The sequence below is a fragment of the Anoplophora glabripennis genome, unplaced genomic scaffold (genome assembly GCF_000390285.2).
Source record: "Anoplophora glabripennis isolate ALB-LARVAE unplaced genomic scaffold, Agla_2.0 scaffold267, whole genome shotgun sequence".
Taxonomy (NCBI): Eukaryota; Metazoa; Arthropoda; class Insecta; order Coleoptera; family Cerambycidae; genus Anoplophora; species Anoplophora glabripennis.
In genome coordinates this window covers 277,620-301,052 of record NW_019416452.1, presented here as the reverse complement: position 1 = coordinate 301,052, position 23,433 = coordinate 277,620, and the positions used below count along the sequence as shown (strand labels likewise).

General features: G+C 33.5%; 1 protein-coding gene across 1 annotated transcript; it reads right to left on the bottom strand.

Annotated features, from left to right (window-relative positions):
• Nucleotides 1-1,893: 1,893 nt before the first annotated feature.
• On the bottom strand, nucleotides 1,894-21,608 carry LOC108905468. Its single transcript, XM_018708338.1, has 5 exons — nucleotides 21,518-21,608; nucleotides 21,036-21,165; nucleotides 9,894-10,100; nucleotides 3,809-4,045; nucleotides 1,894-2,376 (listed from the first exon to the last, which is right to left on the bottom strand). Exons 1-5 carry the CDS (start codon nucleotides 21,552-21,554, stop codon nucleotides 1,935-1,937), a joined length of 1,053 nt encoding a protein of 350 aa, XP_018563854.1. The 5' UTR covers nucleotides 21,555-21,608; the 3' UTR covers nucleotides 1,894-1,934.
• Between the last annotated feature and the right edge of the window lie 1,825 nt (nucleotides 21,609-23,433).

Sequence of the window (23,433 nt, the reverse complement as noted above, 5' to 3'; positions counted from 1 at the left end):
CGAAAGCTTCATTAGTTTGGCGTTGACGGAATTTGTTATCTAAGAAGATGCTATTTTCAATTCATTTTTCCCAAGCTCACAGGCCTTGTAGGGTTTCGATCATTAGTTGTTTTTGTACCTAAATAGTTGTATTGACATATGCATTTACTGAGAATTTAATTTTTCAAATTTAATTTGTTTAAAAATAACTGAAAAAATGTTAATATTTATTAAATTGTTAAGATAATAGTAACCTCTATAGTTTAGTTAGTACTATTTTTCTTCGAATTTAAAAAAAATCGTTGTCCTAAGTTGATTAAAAGCTGAGATATATATATTTTTTTATTTAAGCGCAGTGACCTTAATTATTAATATTAAGAGCCGAAATTTGGCGACAGTATACATTAAGAGCTATATTTTCACATTCTACATTAACATTAAGGTGAATTCAACTATTTAATTGCAAAAAAGAAGATAGCGGCAATGCGTTCTATTACTCGGTTTATCGAACGCGTGGGGAGAGCGAAGCGGAGTATGCGCGCAGGAAAATGATCGAGCGGCTTCAAATCGATGGAGCTGGAAAAATAGTACTAACTAAACTATAGACGTTACTATTTCATTTTATAATAATTACCTATCTTAACAATTTAATAATTATTAACATTTTTTCATTTTTGAACAAATTAAATTTGAAAAATTAAATTCTCAGTAAATGCGTCAATACAACTATTTAGGTACAAAAGCAACTAATGAATGAAATTCTATAACGCTTTTGAGCTTGGGAAAAATGAACTGAAAATAGCATCTTCTTAGATAACAAATTCCGCCAACGCCAAACCAATGAAGCTTTCGGGTTGAAATTTTTACCATTTATTAAGGGTGTAAAAAGCCTCAAAAATCCTGAATTACATGTGTCTGCGATGAAAATTGCATTAGTTATTAGCAATTGAAAAAACCGGACATTTTCGATCCATTTTTGAGCTCTTGCGCATAAACAAATGTCATTTTATAGGCTTATTTAATATCTACCTTTTTTGTATAAACTTTTTTTTGCTATGAATAATAGTTTTTTTACGCGAGTCAAAAAAACACTTTTCCATAACTTTGACCATTCTTTAAACAAAATTTCCCAACTAGCCTCGAGTTGATTTTTTGATATATTGTTTATAACACGTTTCTGAACAATATTTCGCAAAAAAACTTCAAATAGTTTTTTTTCCCGAAAAAAAGCTATAATGACTGGCCCACAAGTGGAATGTACCAAAGTTGGAATAATTATGGCTAACAATAAATAAATTTTAGTTTTTTAAACAAAAATAATTGCAGTACTACAAAGCTGACATGTTTATATAATGGAAGAATAATGCGTAAGTTGGAAGAACAAGTCGCTGTGAATTTTTCTTCCTAAAAAAATAACTATTTTTAAAACAGCTCTTCTAAAAATATTTCTTATTTGAAACTCAACATAAGCTAGAGTAGTTTTAAAATCTCATGAGCAGCGAAATGCGCGAAAGGCGTGGCGTATACGCATAATTCTTCTAATAAGCACGTTCTGAAAACATTGACTCAGAATTAGACCCCGTGCCTCATTACAACCAGAAATGAACTAAGGCGCTCGGACATCAATAAAGCCAACTGGCGAACGTTCGTTATATATATATTTTATTACTTAAATTAAAATAATAAAGAATTGGGCATTTTATTATGATTGTAACCGGATCAAAGGCTTGTTTACTCCACGAGAGCTCGAGATAGACTGTGAATAATAGATGTAATGTTTTTAGGACGTGGAATAATTTAGACGACGGTCGGAATTATGTTTCTGCGCATATGAAGGTCAAAGCTCATAAGATTTTGAAACAACTCTACCACTCTGCTATTGTGGAAATGAAATAAAACAAATCACAACTACTATAACATTTAATGGATATTAAAACTCAACGTTATGGCACGTTTTAATTAGTTTTATTATTGGATAAAATACGTACTCGCGCATTAGATAAACCAAACTGGTAAGCTGCTAACACTGGAAAGACCTTCATTAACCATAATGACAGAATTTGGAAATAATTTAGGAATATCCTAAACCAATTCCAACTGAGCATGTACACAATTGTTATAAGCAAATTTAAATTAAATTTTTGCGATGAATTCAACTTATAACATGTCGACTGCAATTTCATGTTGCTAATTTCATTTTGCGTTAGTATATGCAAGTAATACATCACCGTCTCGAATTTTATCAATATGTTTATACACCAAAGTCCGTGGACCATGTAACGTGACATTTTTATGAAATTTTCATCCTTTTGCTCTATATTTGGTCGGAAGACTTGCACCATCAGAATATTGCATCTTTCTCTAACTTCTTCAAGGGTCCCATCGCAGAGATTAAACCTAAAACAGAAAATAATACTAGCTGAATTTATGAAAAGTGATTTTGGACTACTGTCTCTTTTCAAAAGGATATAGCTGAATAACTGATAATGAATACCACATCGTCGGTTTAGACTTTTGTCGTTTTGAGAGACACACTGTTTCGTCCAGAAAACTCTACCGTCATCTAGCACACAACTAAGTATATGGCCAATGTGGAAAACCTACTACAGGACCTAGTGAATAAGAAGATAACGGTTCAAAAAAATGAGAAAGAATTAGCGCTTGCGATTTGAACCTGTAACATCCTCAAGAAACCACAAAACATAACAAAAAAAATTACACAGGAATCTAATTCTAAATGATTCAAGGACACCTCAACTTTAATGTCTTCCAAATATCTACCAACCAAACAAACCACTCCTCTCAATAGTGACTGCTATTGGATCAGTTTCTCACAGTTCTCACCTACACGCTTGGTACCTACGTGTCAAACTAAATTAAATGGTTAGTGGGGAAGACAAAACAACAAGCTAAAAAAATGCTAAAGATTTTATTAACAAGACAATCAGTTACTGAGAGTTGTCAGCGCCGCAAGAAACAACTACTCCGAGAGATATTTGCCCCTACCGGCATTGAATTATACTCGCGACACCTAGTGCAATAGCTAGGATCGTTTGTCAGTTAGTTTAAACCATCAGGCACATACCGATTTCGGACTTATTAGTCCTCATCAGTGTGTCATAGGTGCGACAACCGACAAACGACCCAGTTGTTCTTCGTCGTATCATCACGAAAAGGAAATACATTGCCGCGAAAAACAACTACTCCGAGAGCCTGTGCCTGGTGGGTTAAACTGACAAGCGATCCTAGCTGTTACACTAGGTGTCACGAGTATAATTCAATGCCGGTAGGGGCAAATAGTTCTCGGAGTAGTTGTTTCTCGCGGCACTGACAACACAAACTTTGTGTTACACCCTCTGTGGGTGGCAGTCGTGCAACAAAGTACCTGCAGTTAGCAGGTCGCTTCCTACTGTAGCCATTTAAATGGCACAATTGGGAGTCTGCACGACAGATGGAGCCATTTGCGCTCCCGCGTACAATCAGTTATTTATATGCGAGACAATATTCGAATTTAGACGTGCAAACCAAGGTAAGGAAATCAATTATCAATAATTTTTGCAAAACTGAAATTGTAGGTACATAATAAACAATTGTTCAATTCAAACCGTGAGTTCGATTTGTAATTGTATTCAAATTTATCAGTTACAACGTTTTCGACTTATTTTTTTGCGCTGATTTCGCACTGACAGTATTTCCATCCTTTAGTATTGAAGTTAGTGGAACAGCATACTTAGAAAATATACTCACAATCAATCTGCATGGGATGCAAAAGTACAAATAAGTAGAAAAATTTGTTAGATAAATGTCAATGAATATGAATACTGAGTACCTATCTTCAATGCCAATTAGATATCCAATAACTCTCCATACGTGGATAAATGCCTCCCATTCTTGGTTGGAAGTCTTATGGATTCCCAGCGTTTTACTTCTACATAGAGAGATCCCCAGAAAAGCGAACTGGCCAATAGCCATATCCTTTTGAGTTATTCTGTTCATCCCCGCCGAACAGATTCGATTACTTGTCGAATTATGTTGCTCTCTGATATTCGCAATGGACTTCCACAATCTGAAACATATTTATTAATAAATTCATAGATATACCATGATGAAATATTTATTTCTGTGTATGTTAAAATGAATTCCAAAGTATCTCAAACTCTAATAGACATAGGAAAATAGCAGATGACACGATTCACTTCGATTTACAAGACAATTTCAACTGTAAAAATATTTGTGTACTTGTCTTCTCTGCAAATGCTTTAAAAACTTGGAAATCGTCCAACGAATTCAGAAAACGTATTTGGTTATTAAGGTTTTTTGAGCCTGTTGTGTGGATTCCTCAGTGTACTATTGGGACGTTTCCTTCTAAATAAGTAAGGACGACTTCAGGGTATCGAAAGATAGCGAATATCTTTGAATTCGGCACGTGTACACAAGCCGGCCAGAGACTATTGCTCTGGTAATATAACTGCAAGATATGAGAGTCTACGTCCGATCCAACTTCATGGTGGCTCTGTCAATCCTCTAGAATTGTTCTTAGATATGGACTTTGACATCTGGTCTCCCCGGATTTGGGCGATTCATGGCTGTTGACTTATCCCATCGTAGAATAAAGCTGTTATTTTATATTTATATAAGACAAGTTGATTTCGTGTACCAGTTCGATTTTTTGGCATTCATGGCGTTTCGAAACTGGGTTAAAATTTTCCAACACATCAGAGTCTTCTGATGTAAACAGTTTTTGTAGTTGGATTCGAAGCATTGGTAAAAATCTCGATTTCCGCACCGCGTCCTATTTAACGTAAAAAAATATGTCTCAAATCAAACCAGTGGCGTAGGTATTAGATATGCTTATTACATATTTCTCAAAAATTAAGGCTGTAACCCGGTATAAAACAAATTTTTGAAGAAATAATTTAGGATAAACAGAACAAACGAATGTTTTCAACAAATTATTTTAAAACTGGAACAAATATAAACTAAATGCTGATGTTGCTAGAAGATTGACATATTAATATATTTTAGAAATTCTATATCTGCGGAGCAAGTGAACGACGTGAATTTTTTTGCAACTAAACATTATGAGTTAACAAAAGTTTGGAATATACAAAATGTATTTAAATAATTTTAGCTTTCAGCAAAAAAATATGATAAAAAAGGTATTAATATTTTTTTAAATGAGATATCCAATTTAAGTCATTTGTGCAAGATGGTAATTAACATTAATTGCATCAGGAAAAGTCTTTTACTAATATATTTCCACATACTAAATTTCATTTTAAACGCTCAAATCTTTTCCTTTTTATAACTGATTACTGATATTTTTCAAAAACTTTGTCGTCCCCTAGCTCCCTTATGGTGCATTATTGCATATAGATAAATAAGCGTAAATCGTTGTAGTATGACTATAAGAATCTAGGGTGGCTCGCTGGTACATACCTTTCAGGGACACCCTGTATATACAGGGTGTTAATTAAGTATGTATAATAAATTCAACAGACGATTATTTGAGTGATTTTAAGACAAAAAGTTCATATAAACATTGATCCGCAGATGCTTCGTTTTTCAGATACAGGGTGTTAAAATTTTGTAAAAAAATTGTTATTTTGTACATATCTTAAATACCCTTTACCCAATGTTGTTGTAATGTTATTTGTAGTGCTAATTTAAACCTAACTTGATTAGATTTATTAAGTCCAGTGGCACCGTGAGCGGTACCTTAACGAATATTTTTGTCAAGAATGTTTTTCGTATCTTTCTTAATTTTTGGAGAAAAAAAAATTAAAATCCACTTAATTGCATATCCCTGGACCATACAAGAAAAATGGGGAAAAAATAGGAAATAATCATTAAAATATTCGTTAAGGTACCGCTCCGGATGCCACTGGACTTAATAAATCTAATCAAGTTAGGGTCAAATTAGCCCATTAACACTACAAATAACACTGCCAATTTACAACAAAATTGGGTAAAGGGTATTTAAGATATTTACCCAATAGCATTTTAACTTAACTTAGCACCCTGTTTCTTCAAAACGTAGCAGCTACGGATCAATGTATATATGAACTTTTTGTCTTAAAATCAGTCAAATAATCGTCTGTTGGATTTATTGTACATATTTAATTAACACCCTGTATAAAGTAGTCGTTAAATATAATGAAAAATAAAAAAACAATAAATATATATAAATATATACAGGGTGATTCAGTCATAATGTCATTAATTTTAACCACGTATTCGGAAGGCTCAATAAAGACAGAAAATCGGAAAAAAATTTTACTCGACCTTTAAAAATGAAGGAAATCAACCCATGCTCGGAAAATTTTGTTACGTGATATTACTCGTCAGCTGAAGAGAACAGCATTGCCAAGTTCACATCATAATCTGTGGTTCACATTTACTTTGGGTTCCGCGTTAAACGTATCCACTTAATCCGTTTTAGTATACGTATACATATATACGAATATATATATTATAAATAATTTTAACAATTGTATTAACTTAGTGCAAAATATTTTAACAAGCCTGATTTTTCCAAGCCAACTTTCGTTAACAGAAAATAAATAAAGCAGAGGTAGTTACCTGTTTGTAGGCATACCGTATTTTATCAAATAATAAAGTCGGCACACTGAATACCCGAATATACGAAATACACTACACACGGTTACAAAACTATTAACAATTTAAAGCGTTTATTCAAATCTACTACCCTCCATATCTCCCGAATTTTTCCCGCAAAGGAGTGAAGATCACACCATACAGATGGAGAGGGGATATGGATTGGAAAACACGCGAAACCGTTAGTTTCGGATTGTTTAAATTGTCGGTCGTGATGGCTTTGTATACGAATGCCGAATATGTGGATATGGTGATTTTATGAGTGAGTGCGTACAGAACGCAAATGCTGCTGCAATTGAATATCGGAGACGTTTCCTTGATAGACAGAATTTCCCAAGTCCGCGGACAATTGTGCAAGCCGTCCAACCTCTTCGTGATACGGGGTCTATCATACCACGCAGAGAACGTGCAGGACATCGACAAAATGACTTAAATGTGATAGAGGCTGTAAATTTAGTTGAGGAGCAGCCTACTATTTCCACAACAATTTCAAGGCGACTGGAGATATCACAAATCAAAGTTTAGCGGGTATTGCGCGAGGATTCACTCAACCCGTACCATTTTCAAAAAGTTCAAGTTTTAGAACCAGCTGATTTCCCCAATCGTCTTGAATTTTGCAATTGGTTCCTAAATCGAAGTGCAGCAGAACCTAACTTTATTAACAAAGTGGTCTGGACGGATGAATTCTGTTTTACTCGTGCTGGCATTTTAAACAGGTACAATAAGTACCTACCTAGGTTACATACACCAAAGTTTACATTTACACTAAAGTTTACATTTATTATGGTTGCACGCAACTGCATATTGAATAATAAATTGAACATAATACCAAAATTGTGTATTATTTAACATAATAAATCAAAAAATGTGAAAACTTTAATAATATTAAAAATGATAAATTGTAATAACCGTACATTCGAAAACAATCATCCCTATTCATTTATTGTTTTAGCATCAACATTAATGAATAAATAACAATTGTTATCACAATATTTAAGGTAAAATATCTATTTATCGTGTATCGAGGCAAAAATGTTTGCAATACGCTTTTAAGGGTTTTAGAAATTATAATTTCTTTATACATTATAAGGGACGAAGGGATCAGTTCATGTCTGGCACCCTTGTTCCTACAAAAATTCCTTTATTCTCATAAACTATTTATTTTAAATGTAATTTATTATAAATACAATTTGTTTTTTAAATTCCACATATGTACTACATTTTACTTTTATACGCGCCTTTGTTGTTTACTTGTTTTTTGGGGGCGCTCTCTGATTTACGACCAAGCTCGCTACATTAGTATTTGACGTATAACTGACCACTTCGTACATTCGATGCACTTGGGCGACTACAGCTACTACCAGAACACAGTGCGTATTGCGGTATTTCAGATTTTATATTCAATTCCATTTTAAATTTAAAATGGTTCATCTTACGCCGCCTAAAAGTGATGACAAGATTTTCCTTTGATAAAAGACCGACAACTTTTTGCTCTAATTTTCATCGAATACGATCCTAGTACAGTTATATAGTGCACGTGCAAGGCAAAAGTGAGTTCGAAGGTTAGTGACCCGGACAGGTTAACCTAGGTCGGAAACACGTACTGAGTTGTTTATTTGTCCCCGTCCGATTGTTTTCTTTTTATGGAATATACAAGTCTCTCTTCTATTACTTACAGTCAATATTTAAATACTATATACATTTCACCCTCTCTTTATAATTTATCTAGTGAGTTTTGTTTTTTTATATCATTATTTCTGTAATGAAAATTATTTGAACTCTTGGAGTTTTGTAACTTCAATATTAAATTTTATTTAAAGTGAAACAAAGCTAATTTCTTTGCAGCCATAATAGTCACATTTGGTCAGATGAAAACCCGCACATTACTCGTCAGTTTAGCTTTCAGAGGAAATTCGATGTCAATGTGTAGCAGGAGTATATGGCGATCGGTTAATTGGGTCGCATTTTCTATCTGAACACCTGAATGGGCCGCGTTACTTTCAATTTTTAGTAGAATTGTTTGAAAACATTCATCTTCAGTTGCTACGGTATATGTGGTATATGAACGACGGAGCTCCGGCCCATTTTGCTCGTGATGTCCGTGGATTTTTAGACGATCAATGTCCAAATCGGTGAATAGAGAAAGGAGGGCCCATAAGATGGCCAGCGCGCTCGCCGGACCTAAATCCTATGGACTTTTGTATATGGGATTATATGTAATCTGGCGTTTATCACACCGAGGTAGAGAATGTAGAGCAGTTGCGGAATCGTATCGAAGATGCCACTGAAGAAATACGTAACAACCCTGGTTTATTCCATCGCATCCGCCGCTCATCTATCCAACGTGTACACTTGTGCATAGACGATAACGGTAATGTATTTAAATATTTGCTGTAAGCCCGAAGGCTTACAGCAAATTAAAAAATTAACATTATGATGTTAATAACTGATTTTTGGTAAGGCATGCTCAGAACTCCTCGAGGTTCTTGCTGGGCAACAATAACAATTTAATATGTTGATTGCATAATTATAAAAAATAATTTATAGCATTTTAAATTATTATTGGCTGACGTGGGCAAACCGTTTATTGCCTTTATATGAGCGAAAATATATAAATATGGCAACGTTGCATCTAGAGCGCCTTGTTCATATCGTTGCCGTGCGCAATACTGTGAATAACCGGCTGACGTCAGAAGGTCAGTAACAGCCTGAAAAGGGGGTTAAATAATGATTTGGAATTACTTTTTTTCAGCTTAAATATGCATTTATTTTTTTTAATCACGCCATTGTATTATACCTACTCATTTTTCTCTATCGCTTCTTAAAATCAATGACTGAATCGCCCTGTATAGGTGAAAAAAATATTTACATTTTTGCCTGAAGGAAGGGTACATATTGTAGACCCTGAAATTAGTAGCCAAATTTTGTTAATAAAAAAAGTTGTGAGGGAATTATGACTTTTTTTCGAAGACCTATGAACTCATTTATTTGAAACTTTGAAACTTTGAGGAATAACTAGAATAATATCGTTAAAATTAGATTAGCCAAAATTATTTGCCTAAAGATCAACTTTGTTATTGGGGCGTATTCTTACCGGCTATTATAAAAATGTTTGCTTCAACTTTTGGATTAGTGCTTCAAGCTTTAACAGAACAGAAACATTTGCTTGGTGGTTTATGATCACTTTCTAAATTTAAAGTTATTGATGCACGTAGTAGTTGTCAAGAATATATCATCTTTATCCCATCATTTTACATACTGAAATAATATGTTCACTTTAATAACTGTTTACTTACTTGGAACCAGGTTTGAAATCGGAACCATACCAGACCATCATGTGTAAAATATTTGCCGCGTACCTCTTGTAAGCTGTCACCTCAGTACCTGACATCTTAGTAAAAATTACTACTTTCAGGATTGATGGCACTGACAAAACAGTTATTAACCCAAGGATTTTGGAAAATAATAATGCGAATACATGTTTGTAGAAGAATCTTTGACCCCTGGAAAATATTGAAAAATTGGAAATATTGGAAAATGAATGTTAGTAAAGGCGAATCGAGAATAAATCTCAGGTTATCTTTTAAAATGGAGTTAGCACTGCAGCCATGTAAAGTTATACGGTAAATTTAGTAGTTATACGGTTAAAAACTGTGGAACAAACTGTATATTAGTGAAAATTTCGGTGCCAGTTTAAACTTACAGATGTGAGAGATACATAAATCGTAAAATTGACACCATCATTTAGCAAATGATGAACAAATAAATAGTAAATAAATGTTTGCTAGTTTCTAAAATGGCCGCTAGATGGCGTAACGGCCACAACTAAATAGAAAATTGGGATTTTCTCCATATTTTACTGAATAATATATGCAGTGTAATCCTTAAACAATGTTGAGTCTTTTTTGTTTAACACTTTTTGTTCTATCTCCAACAATAAAGTGGTGGGGAGACTTCAAAACAATTTTCTTTTAAATGCCGATTACTTCAGTTAGCCATGATGGAATTTATCAAATTTGGCTTCGTTGCAAAAAGCTTTCTTTAATCTATCGACTGCATTTTAAGCTATTTTTATTTAAAGATTATCGTCGTCGCTAGGGAGCGTTATATGACACGCTTACAAATTTCGCAATTTTTCTTAGAAAAATCAAATCGAATGGTATTTTTGTTTTTACACAATGAAATAGATCACTGAAGGCCTAAGACGTCAGTGAAAACCGCAACTCGATATATTTCGTATAAGGGCAGATATTAGCACACAAAGTTTAAATTATGAATTTACGCATCCTGCTGACGTAATATGAGTTGCTTACCACTTCTAGACAGAATTCTGAAGCTACCAAAGAAACTATAACATCTTATAAAATATAATAATTAAAAATGAATAATAATGAGAACGAATGTAATAGTAATAACAATAAGGTTTATAAAAAACCGTAAAAAAAAACAATATACAGGGTGTAACTAAATAAGTGTAAAACATTTAAGGGGGTGATTCCTCATCGAAAAAAAGATAGGATCGTTCATATAAAGAAACTTCATTGGAGCATCCCTTGTTAAGATACAGCCCCTTAAAGGGGGTACATAAAATTTGTTTAACAATTTTTTTCAAAAGCACTAAACAAGTTACAATATTGAAATTAACCTGACATTTTCTACTACCAAAAAGACACTTAGCCAGTAATTTATTTGGTTTACCCCATGGTTGTAAGGGGTGGAAAACGCAACCCCTAAAATTTATTTCCAACGTAATTTTTTGTCTTATTATTTTTTTACCATTTAAAAATTTATTTCCGATAGCCTGTTTCATTCTAAAAAAAAATGTCTCTTGAATTTTTTGCCCAAATTAAACCAGTTCGCAGCAAAAAATTATTTTACGAACAAGATACATATCGCCATAAAACGAAAATACGAAACTAATTTATCTAGTAGGCCGCCATTAGCGATACTGACAATTAAATTGGAATCAAGCTGTCAGTTTGTAAATTTTTGAAATTGAAGTAATACTAATTGTGTATTGTTCTGTTCTTAATTTGTTACTTTAATAATTCACTTGTTATTAAAATGGCATACACAAATGAGGAAATGGCTGATATGCATTACGTTTACGGTCTGTCGCAGGGGAATGGGTTAGAAGCTTCTACAAGATATGCTGAAATGTATCCTCAACGGCAGCATCCTTCACATAGAATATTTGTCTGACTTCATCAACGATTACGTGAATATGGTTCATTCAACAAAAGAACGCAGGATTGTGGTCGCCATCGAGAAGTAAGAACACCACAGCTTGAGGCAGCAGTACTTAATTTGATAGAAGAACAACCTACTACCAGTACTAGAAAGATTGCTTTCCAGCTAAATGTTGATCATATGACGGTATTTCGAATTTTAAAGGAACATCTCTTATACCCTTACCATCTGCAACGAGTACAGGCACTGTTACCGCGAGACTTTCCGAACCGTCTTGAATTTTGCAATTGGATGCTGGAAATGATTAGAAGAAATCGTGACTTTCTGAAGACGATCGAATTCACAGACGAATGTAGTTTTTCTCGGGACAAGATTATTAATTTTCATAATTACCACATATGGGCTGATGAAAACCCTCACGCTATTGTCGAAACTAACCATCAAGAACAGTTTTCTCTTAACGTGTGGGTCGGAGTTATTGGGGATTATTTAATTGGGCCTCATTTTCTACCTCCTCGATTAAATGGTGAGGCATACGTTCAATTTTTAAGAGAAGTGCATCCCGTACTGCTGGAGGAAGTTCCTTTGGGCGTCAGAAGGGATATGGTTTTTATGCATGATGGGGCTCCCGCCCATTTTAGTCAAGTAGCACGTCAGCATTTAACTGAAACATATGCAAATCAGTGGATAGGTCGAGGAGGACCACAGAATTGGCCCGCTCGATCCCCGGATCTCAATCCTCTGGATTTGTCTACTTGGGGCCATTTGCAGCATTTGGTTTATCGTACTCCTGTTCGCGATGTAGAGGACTTAAGAAACCGCATTATCGATGCGTGCAGGGTAATTAGAGAGACTCCAGGAATATTTGAGCGAATACGTGGCTCAATGCGCCGACGTCTAGACGCATGCGTAATGTCTGAAGGTAGACATATTGAACATTTACTATGATTTCTACATGTTGTATGTTTTGTTATTATTAAATTAGTTTTGATTATTCCCCTTTAATCATTTAATGCAGGTAGTAACTACAAAATAACAGTAAATCCAGTCCGCATTTATGACGATGTATCTCTGTAGTTGTTCGTAAAATAATTTTTTACTGCGAACTGGTTTAATTTGGGCAAAAAATTCAAGAGACATTTTTTTTTAGAATGAAACAGGCTATCGGAAATAATTTTTTAAATGGTAAAAAAATAATAAGACAAAAAATTACGTTGGAAATAAATTTTAGGGGTTGCGTTTTCCACCCCTTACTACCATGGGGTAAACCAAATAAATTACTGGCTAAGTGTCTTTTTGGTAGTAGAAAATGTCAGGTTAATTTCAATATTGTAACTTGTTTAGTGCTTGTGAAAAAAATTGTTAAACAAATTTTATGTACCCCCTTTAAGGGGCTGTATCTTAACAAGGGATGCTCCAATGAAGTTTCTTTATATGAAAGATCCTATCTTTTTTTCGATGAGGAATCACCCCCTTAAATGTTTTACACTTATTTAGTTACACCCTGTATTAGACCCTAAATGGATAATCTAGATGCTCAAAATGCCGTTCATCATTTTCAATACAAGAAATCACTCTCTGCCGAGTGGATAGAACGGAAGTCCACTGAAATACTTTGAATAACATTTCTTATTCTTTCAATCATGTCGTCTCTTGTAGTAGGTCTGGTGGAAAACACAAGCTCTTTTATTCGCCCCATAAATAAAAATCTAAACAAGTCAGATCTGGACACCTGGGTGGTCAAGAGAATAAACTTACACGCCTTATCCACCTGCCAGGATATGTTTGTTCCAAAAATTCTCAAACGTTTGCAGAGAAATGCGCAGAGCAGCCGTCGTGTTGGAAAAACATATCACGACGAATTGCCAAAGGTACGTCTTCTAAAAGAAGTGGCAATTCATTTCCTAAAAAAATTAGATAACGTTCTCCATTAAGGCGTTCGTTAATAATAAAAGGCCCAATTATTTGTCTACAAAGAGTTTCACACCATACATTTACAAACCAGCGACCCTGATATTGCACTTTTTCCATCCAGTGCGGATTTTCCTCTTCTAGTATGATGACGTCTTTCAGGATATTGCACCGCATAGACCCTAGTAGCAAGAGTTGCATTTCTCATGCATTCGAAGAAAATCGCTAACATGTCAAATGCTTCTTCATTTGCAAGAATCATTTATTTTTAGGAATTAATTTAAAATCCGAATTACAAATTCAGTTAGAAAGGAGGTAATAAGCACATTAACAACAATGAATGAATCTGAATATTTTTTTATATTATATTATTTCTGCATTGTCTCATTGCCGCAACTTATTTGTTTTCAGCGGCCACTTTGTCAATTTCGTAGCGAAATGTAATAATTATTCATAATTTAAACTTTGTGTGCTAATATCTACCCTTAGAAGAAAGACATCGAGTTGCGGTTTTCACTGACGTCTTAGGCCTTCAATGCTCTATTTCATCGTGCAAAAACAAACATACCAATCCATTTGATTTTTCTAAGAAAAATTACGAAATTTGTAAGCATGTCATATAAGGATCCCTAGCGGCGACGTTTTATAAATAAAAATAGCTTAAAATGCAGTCGATANAAGTCAGATCTGGACACCTGGGTGGTCAAGAGAATAAACTTACACGCCTTATCCACCTGCCAGGATATGTTTGTTCCAAAAATTCTCAAACGTTTGCAGAGAAATGCGCAGAGCAGCCGTCGTGTTGGAAAAACATATCACGACGAATTGCCAAAGGTACGTCTTCTAAAAGAAGTGGCAATTCATTTCCTAAAAAAATTAGATAACGTTCTCCATTAAGGCGTTCGTTAATAATAAAAGGCCCAATTATTTGTCTACAAAGAGTTTCACACCATACATTTACAAACCAGCGACCCTGATATTGCACTTTTTCCATCCAGTGCGGATTTTCCTCTTCTAGTATGATGACGTCTTTCAGGATATTGCACCGCATAGACCCTAGTAGCAAGAGTTGCATTTCTCATGCATTCGAAGAAAATCGCTAACATGTCAAATGCTTCTTCATTTGCAAGAATCATTTATTTTTAGGAATTAATTTAAAATCCGAATTACAAATTCAGTTAGAAAGGAGGTAATAAGCACATTAACAACAATGAATGAATCTGAATATTTTTTTATATTATATTATTTCTGCATTGTCTCATTGCCGCAACTTATTTGTTTTCAGCGGCCACTTTGTCAATTTCGTAGCGAAATGTAATAATTATTCATAATTTAAACTTTGTGTGCTAATATCTACCCTTAGAAGAAAGACATCGAGTTGCGGTTTTCACTGACGTCTTAGGCCTTCAATGCTCTATTTCATCGTGCAAAAACAAACATACCAATCCATTTGATTTTTCTAAGAAAAATTACGAAATTTGTAAGCATGTCATATAAGGATCCCTAGCGGCGACGTTTTATAAATAAAAATAGCTTAAAATGCAGTCGATATATTAAAGAAAGCTCTTTGCAACGAGGACAATTTGTTAAATCCCATTAAGGCTAATTAGAGTAATCGGCATTTAAAAGAAAATTGTCCTGAAGTCTCCCCCCCACTTTATTGTTGGAGATAGAACAAAAAGTGTTACACAAAAAAGAGTCAACATTGTAGTATAGGTTCGGTCGAAAAAAGAATACAAACGTAGTTGTGGCCAAAAATATGTGATCGTCATAAGGAATCCCTACGTTGTGTGTATTTATTTTTTTAATGGCCGGAAGGCTGGCTACTAACTTTTTTAGAGGGGATGTATGGTTTAATTTTATAAAACAAAGACAGAGTAAATACACCTAACTTTATTATTTACGTACAACAGTCTTCAAATTAAACATGTGACAAATAGAAAGAGCAACAAAAACATTAACAACCGTTTAACATAGAATGAGAGTGCCAGGCTCATCTAGAGCTCCTGTGGGGAAAGAGCATGGCAGAGAAACCCACGATCGTTGCTCTTACCACCCAAATATAAATACAAAACAACCGCTAACCAAAGGCATAAATTAAGAACCTTTGCTAATGATAAATAAGACCTGTCTCATTTAATGTGTCACTAAATGTCATCTGTTACCTCATATTAGTCATACACACTTCCAAGTAAAACTGAAGAGGTTTGGTGTTAGTTAGCCGGCAGAGCCGGAAGGTACTGGAGTCCCATACGGGAGGCAATCCAGCTATAGTTGAGATTTCGGAAGATCCTTCATAACACTGGAGTCCCATACGGGAGGCAATCGAGCTTAATCCAGATTCGTTCCGCACGGGCGAAAATGTTAGTAAACTCAACAAGGCTCGTATAGACGTATGACATAAAGTGAGCACAAGAAATCAAAGAACAACCTAATCATGATAAAACAAGTTAAATGTGAAACAAAGAGGTCGTTAATGCAATATCTGGGCAGTCACGACAATATACATATTTTAACATGTAATAAATAATGAGAAATCTATAATAATAATTGTAACAACTTTATCTTAGAGAAATATACGCCCCTGAGCGTAAGATAATGAAGGCTAAACATATACAGAATTATTATCATGAAACATCTATATTTTACATATAACGTAATCATAACAAAAACAAGTTAGATGTGAAACAAATAAGTCGTTATTGTAATGTCTCGCAGTTACAACAATATATATGTATTTTAACATGAAATAAATAATGAGCAATCTTTAAGGACAATTATAACAATTTTACCTTAGAAAAATATATGCCCTTGAGCATAAAGCTAAACATACAAAGAATTATTATCATGAAACATCTATAAACATCACAATCATAAGATTACATAGAACAATTAACAACAAAGTACTTAAAGAATATTACCTGCTAACTAATACCGGTTAAACACTTAATTTCACACTACTTTGTCACACTACCCGCCGATCGTCTTGCTACCTATCTGCACACTGTTCTCACTTCAACTACTTATCTTCGACTAACCAGGCTTCCTTCCAGAATGCCCCACCTATACATTAGTTTTTGCGCTTTCTGTTACCAACCGTCAATATTACTTTTTCATTATTATACAACACTCATGTAACAGGTGACGTCGAAGTTGATAAGATAAGTACGGTTTTGCACAACATTGTTAATTACACTGCATATATTTCCAATACACCTCAATTCAGTAAAATATGGAAAAAATCCCAATTTTCTATTTAGTCGTGGAGAAACAGGATGACACTAGGTTTATGGAGTTCATAAATAAATAAGTTCTAGAATAAAGTTGTGTCTGCTTTATTATCTTTGTTGATCATAAGAAATCTAACACAAATAATATTTTCAAAGGCCAATTTCATAATTAAGTTTAAAGTTACTTTAAAATTAAAAAAATATTGCCATCCTAAGATTCATTTCAACTTATTTTACATTTTGAATAATATTTAAGTAGTACCTACGAAAGGTATGGCAGAGCAGAAAATCCTTGTTATTAAATTTCGCGGGTAACTGTATTTAATACTGATCTCTATATGTATTTGGTGTATATATAGGGTGTTTTTAAATGAAATAGCAAAAATGGTACCAGTGAATGTAGAGCCAAAAATAAGAGGATTAAAGTAAAAATACCTTATATGAAAGTTGAATGCCTGAGGCGATATACCCTCTTAAAGGAGGAGATTGAAATTCATATTTTAATTTTTTTTCTTTAACAACAATAACAATAAACAGACAACTTTTCAATATTTTTTCGATCATTGGCGTATTTTATAAATGAGTGAAACAGTTAACCCCATTTCAATATTTTATTAGAATTTTTTTATATGAAGCAAATTATTTATTTGAAAATATTTATTGGAAACACTGATTTATTGCGCAACTTTTTTACCTCCTGTAATTTTTCGATAAAACCGATAGTTTTCTAGTAAAAAAATTAGATGCGTCATCGTTCACTAAAGGGGTAATTGCAAAAATTTGTAAAAATAAAGTAGGCGGATGTCATAACAAATAAATTGTTATCTATCATATTAATAAATTGACACGTTCTGTCAATAAGCTAGTAATTTAATAATAACATTAAGAATAATTTGCTATTAATGAATGAAAAATGTTTGATAACTTATAACTATGGGACATGTATTAGGTAAAGTTATTTATCTGAAATAAAATTTAATACAAACGAAAAACAAGAAATACAGAATTAAATTTAAAGAATATTCTCGAAATAATTTCCATTTTGCTGCAAGCATAACCCAATACGTCTGTTGAAGTTATAACGCACTCGCACAAACAGTTCTTGGTTATTGCGAAGGTCATCTGCTGCCTGAAATATTCTTAAGCGTAGTTCTTCTAAAGAAACAACAGGAGCGGCATAAACAATAATTTTTATGTGTCCCCACAAAAAGAAATCCATAGGCGTTAGGTCAGGTGAACGTGCAGGCCAACAAACAGGGGCATCACGACTATGACCAATCCAGCGATTCAGGTAATTTAAATTTAACCATTCTCTAACGGCAAGTGTACTATGTGCAGGCGCCATTGTGCATATACCACATCACCTGACGTGTAGCGAGGGGTAATGTTGGAATATTTTCGTTCAAAAATCTAAGATGCTCGGCCGCTCCAAGCCTGTGTGGAAGAATAAAAGGACCTACTATTAGTAGGTATTTCCTACAATTCCCATCCAAACGATTAAACTGAAATTATGTTGACATCTTGAAACAAATATTTCATAAGTATTCTTTTCCGACCATGAATGAACATTATGAAGGTTTACTGCACCTACTCTAGGAAATTTTGCTTCATCGGTGAAAAGTATATTCATTAGGAAATTTAAGTCATGCCTGGAAATATTAATGTACCATTGACAAAAATCCACGCGGTTAGGTAAATCAGGGTCATTCAATTCTTGCACGGGTTGATGGTGAAAAGGGTATAAAAGATTTTCATGAGCTACATTCCACACAAGACTGTGAGAAACTTGCAGTTGCCTGGACACCTGTCTTGTGCTTGTACCACAGTCTTGTTCTAGATGTTCCAGTATAGCTTCCTCAGTTTCAACAGTTCGGACATTACGCCTTCTTCCGGCACCCTCACGATTGGGCTGAATTTTACCAGTTTCGCGAAGCCTTCTTTCCACCGAGGCCAATGTTTGTCTATGAGGAATCGGTCGGTTTGGATATCTTTGGTGGTATAATCTTACTGCAGCGTTACTATTTTTTCTGGATTCGAAAAACACTTGGAGCATGTTGACATATTCGTCATTGGTATAAATATTATTTGCCATAATTATTCTGATAATAAATTAATCAATTGGTACTAATTATTGGTTGACAGAAAGTGTCAATTTATTAATATGATAAATAACAATTTATTTGTTATGACATCAGCCTACTTTATTTTCACAAATTTTCGCAATTACCCCTTTAGTGAACGATGACGCATCTAATTTTTTACTAGAAAACTATCGGTTTTATCGAAAAATTACAAGAGGTATAAAAGTTGCGCAATAAATCAGTCATCCCAATAAATATTTTTAAGTAAATAATTTGATTCAGATAAAAAATTCTAATAAAATATTGCAATGGGGTTGACTGTTTCACTCCTTTAAAAAATACGCCAATTATCGAACAAATATTGAAAAGTTGTGCCTTTATTAGTAGGATGCTCATACCAAGTTTCGTGTCTCTAGCGTTCCTCATGTTAAAGAAAAAAATTAAAATGTGAATTTCAATCTCCACCTTTAAGAGGGTATATCGCCTCAGGGTGCAACTTTCATATAAGGTATTTTTACTTCAATCCTCTTATTTTTGGCTCTACATTCACTGGTACCATTTTTGCTGCTTCACTTAATAACACCCTGTATAAACAAATGCAGAATAGTGCGAATGGTCAAGAATGTGAGTATGTGTGAACATTAGTCGAGGTACATATATTTGTATAACCAAATGACGTATCGTAATTGCCATATGAATACATTTGAAAGTATGTCTTCACTTGTCAAATATTCGCCAAAACATTGCAAAGCAAGAGATTGACTTGCTCACATTTTGCAAGTATATGCATCGTACACTTACCAAATCTGTAATTGGGTGCTTGTCCGCTGAATATTGTAAAATAAATAAATAAATAAATGAATGAATGAATGAACGAATGAATGAATGAATGGATGGATGGATGGATGGATGGATGGATGGATGGATGGATGAATGAATGAATGAATGAATAAATAAATAAACAAATAAATAAATAAATAAATAAATAAATAAATAAATAAATAAATATTGCTCTCCTTTCCCGTATAATATTAACCCTAAATATAATAATTTCAGAAATGTTTAGTCATGAAATCATCGTGATAGTTATCCACTAACTAGGTTGTATTCCTCTTAAGGTAATTAACTTTTATTTATCTGCTGCCGCGCATAAAGTAAATTACTCTGCATAACAATTTTTTTATTTTATCTTTCTTACTACCCTAGAATGCAAAACAATATTAAATAATGACTCTACATTTACGACTAGTAAATTTTAAATATAATCCCTTGTGTATTATTTATTGCATTCGTAATGTGCTGAATTCCTTCTCTGAGCTCATTTTTTTTATTGCGCTTGCGCTGCAGTGTGGTGGGCAGCATGCTCAATGGCGCCTTCTCTAAAATTCCATTTGTCATTCTGAACAATTATAGGTATCCTCGCTCATTCAACGGTCCGTTTGTTTCAAACAGATATAATTTCTTTAAAAAATTATACCTACATATTAATTTTAAATCTGCGCTGTGCGTTCATTACAGTATCCGTCCACAATGATTGCCATGAATAAACAACTGAGCAATAATGACTTATCTGTCATCAGGAACTGTCATTTTATTCTTAAGATTTGAAATATTGTGTTTGTAAAAAAATCGATAAATATTCAAGATTTTTTTTATCATTCAACGAGATTTTTGGTAAAACGATACCCTATTCCGATTTTCAACAAGTATACCTTTTTTATGTAAAATTGTCCACGGAATCTAAAACTGAATCCCAAATGATTATTAGGTCATTGGCGTAGATGTTGGGGTAAAATAATTCCGCTCTACTACCCATTCCTACGCCACTGACCTACAAAAATTGTATGTAAATGTTAACACCACACCAAATTTGAAAATCAATTTGTTATAAGCATAGCAAAGATTTCATAAATAATATGATTTTAGAAACCAAAGCCAACAATTCTGAATTATTTATTGAGTTCTATTTGTGGTTAAAGTTTGATTCACTCGAATTGAAACATCCTGTATAAGTATATCTACTAACCTTCTAAATATTTCCTCATTATAAAATGAAGGTAAATCATCACGATTAAGAAAATCCTCCGATAAGTCATCACAAGTATATTTTGCACCTTCATTTAATAAATTGTTTACAAATTCTTGAGCAGAGGAAGCTAAAAATAAGAAAAAATTGACAACCAACGAATAATAGCCTATTAGAATTTGAGTTGAAGAAAAATTAGGTATTTAAAAAAAATTGAAAGAAGCTAATAAAGAACTGAAATTGAAAATAATTGTATTTAAAAAAAAATGGACTTGTGGCAAGTGGCAGCCAAAATGATGAGAGTGGCTATCAAAAAGAAATGCGGTTAAATCTAGTGCTAAATCATATATTATTCTATGATAATTATTTTAATAGTAGAATGAAAAACCTTTGCTGTTTGCTGTTTTAAAGTATAAATAACATTAAAAAAAAATACATAACAGACCGGATATTTTAACTACAAACAGAACGAAGCTACTCACATTTAGTTTTCTTTAAAACTGAATCCATATTTTTCATTGACCCTTGTTGTTTACAGTCTCTTTATGTTCATTCTAATACTTCGTCCTAACCGACGTTTGTTTGTTATAAACAGAAGCTAATCAGTTTGTATTAACCGTGACCCTCATTTTTTTAATATGCAATGAATTTTACTTTTAAATAGTTTTACATAAATTTTAAAAAATGATTGATTACAGAGCCCCATAAGAAAATTTGTTAAAATGGCACATTATGTATTTTTTTACCAATTCTGGAAGATATTTTTTTCTGCGTTCAACTATATAAGGAAGTCTATAGTTTCATTAGAAATATTGCTAGAAAAACAGCAAAAAAAAATGCACCCTACTTTCAATAGCTTTATTCTGAAAAATTATAACCAGCTGCGGAAACAACTGAATTTTGACGTTTCTAAATAACGGTTTATCTAAATAATTGACATTTTGTACCTACCAAAATACCTATTCTATCTACAACTAATTATGACATGACATGATTTTAATTTATGGAAAGGGTCGAAAGAACGCTAAAGCTGCCAGATATTTATACCAATATCGTTTTTTGCAGCGACAACTTCCATCAGATAAAATTTTCAGAAAGTTAGCCGGGAATTTGGGGGCTGATAGAAATTTTAAAAGGAAAAGAAGAGTTTTTAAACCTAGAAGGGCACGAGATGAAGAACAATCGATAAAAATGTTAAAGGGCCTGCTACATATTTGGATCTCACCTACAGATTTTTTTCTTTGGCCTTACCTAAATAATATTGACGACCTTAAAAACTGAATAAGACAAGAATGTCGGAGATTAAATGAAAAAACATTAGAGTATGTTTGTAGAGAGGAAGTGATAAACAGAGCTATTCTGTATTTGGAAGCGAATGGAGGTCATTTTGAACATTTGATATAAGTATTGTTTTAAATTGTTATATTATTATCGTATTAAAAATAAAATATGTTACTTTAAAAAACATAGTAGCTTGTTTCCGTAGCTGGCTTTTTCAGAATAAAGCTACGAAAAGTAGGGTTAATCTTTTTTGCTGTTTTTCTAGCAATATTTCTAATGAAACTATAGACTTCCTTACATAGCTGAATGCAGAAAAAAATATCTTCCAGAATTGATAAAAAAATATATAGTGTGCCAATTGAACAAAAACAGTTAACTATAGCAATTTTCGAGCGGCGATTTAAAAATATATAGGGTTTGTTTAGCTCTTTGTTAAAATAAAAGAGATACAGGGCCGCGAATACCAAACTGAATCATTCGGTATATACGTTTTTGGCGTCCCTGAATACGAATCTGGTGTCCGTTTGATACGATCAAGTCTGGTTTAAGGTCGGTCCAAGGTAAAATTTAGAGAATCAATTGTCAACAAAGTAAATCTGCATATTTATACGTTTTTAAAGTTGCTGAGTCCGAATCCAATAGTAGGATCATATTCGATGCAAAGTAATAAATCATTGCCTGTTAAGGGACCCAGTGCAGTACGGTTTTGAGGGGTTTCTCTGATATACGACCAAGCTCGCCAGGTTAGTATTTGACGTATAACCGACCACTTCGTACACTCGATGCACTTGGATGACTACAGCTACTACCAGAACACAGTGCGTGGTATTTCAGATTTTATATTCAATTTCATTTTAAATTTAAAATGGTTGATCTTACGATTCCTAAAAATGAATACTCGACTTTCCTTAGATAAAGGACCTTCAATTTTTTGCTCTACTTTGCATCGAATATGATATTACTATAGGTCCTTTTGACACGATCAGGTTTGCTAAATATTCTCCAGTTCTAAACTCAAAATAGTTTAGTTAAGCATTTACGCGTGTTAAAATTTGTGTAACAAATAAGATCAAAGCAAGAAAGCTTTTCAACTCGGAGCCCGTGGCGTGTTCATACA

What these genes read in the sequence shown, in the direction of transcription:
- LOC108905468 (XM_018708338.1), bottom strand. Translation starts at nt 21,554, where the DNA reads ATGAAAAATATGGATTCAGTTTTAAAGAAAACTAAAT. An exon ending in AGTTTTAAAGAAAACTAAAT is followed by an intron (nt 21,166 to 21,517) that starts GTGAGTAGCTTC and finishes TCTTATTTTTAG; the next exon opens with CTTCCTCTGCTCAAGAATTT. An exon ending in AATGAGGAAATATTTAGAAG is followed by an intron (nt 10,101 to 21,035) that starts GTTAGTAGATAT and finishes AATATTTTCCAG; the next exon opens with GGGTCAAAGATTCTTCTACA.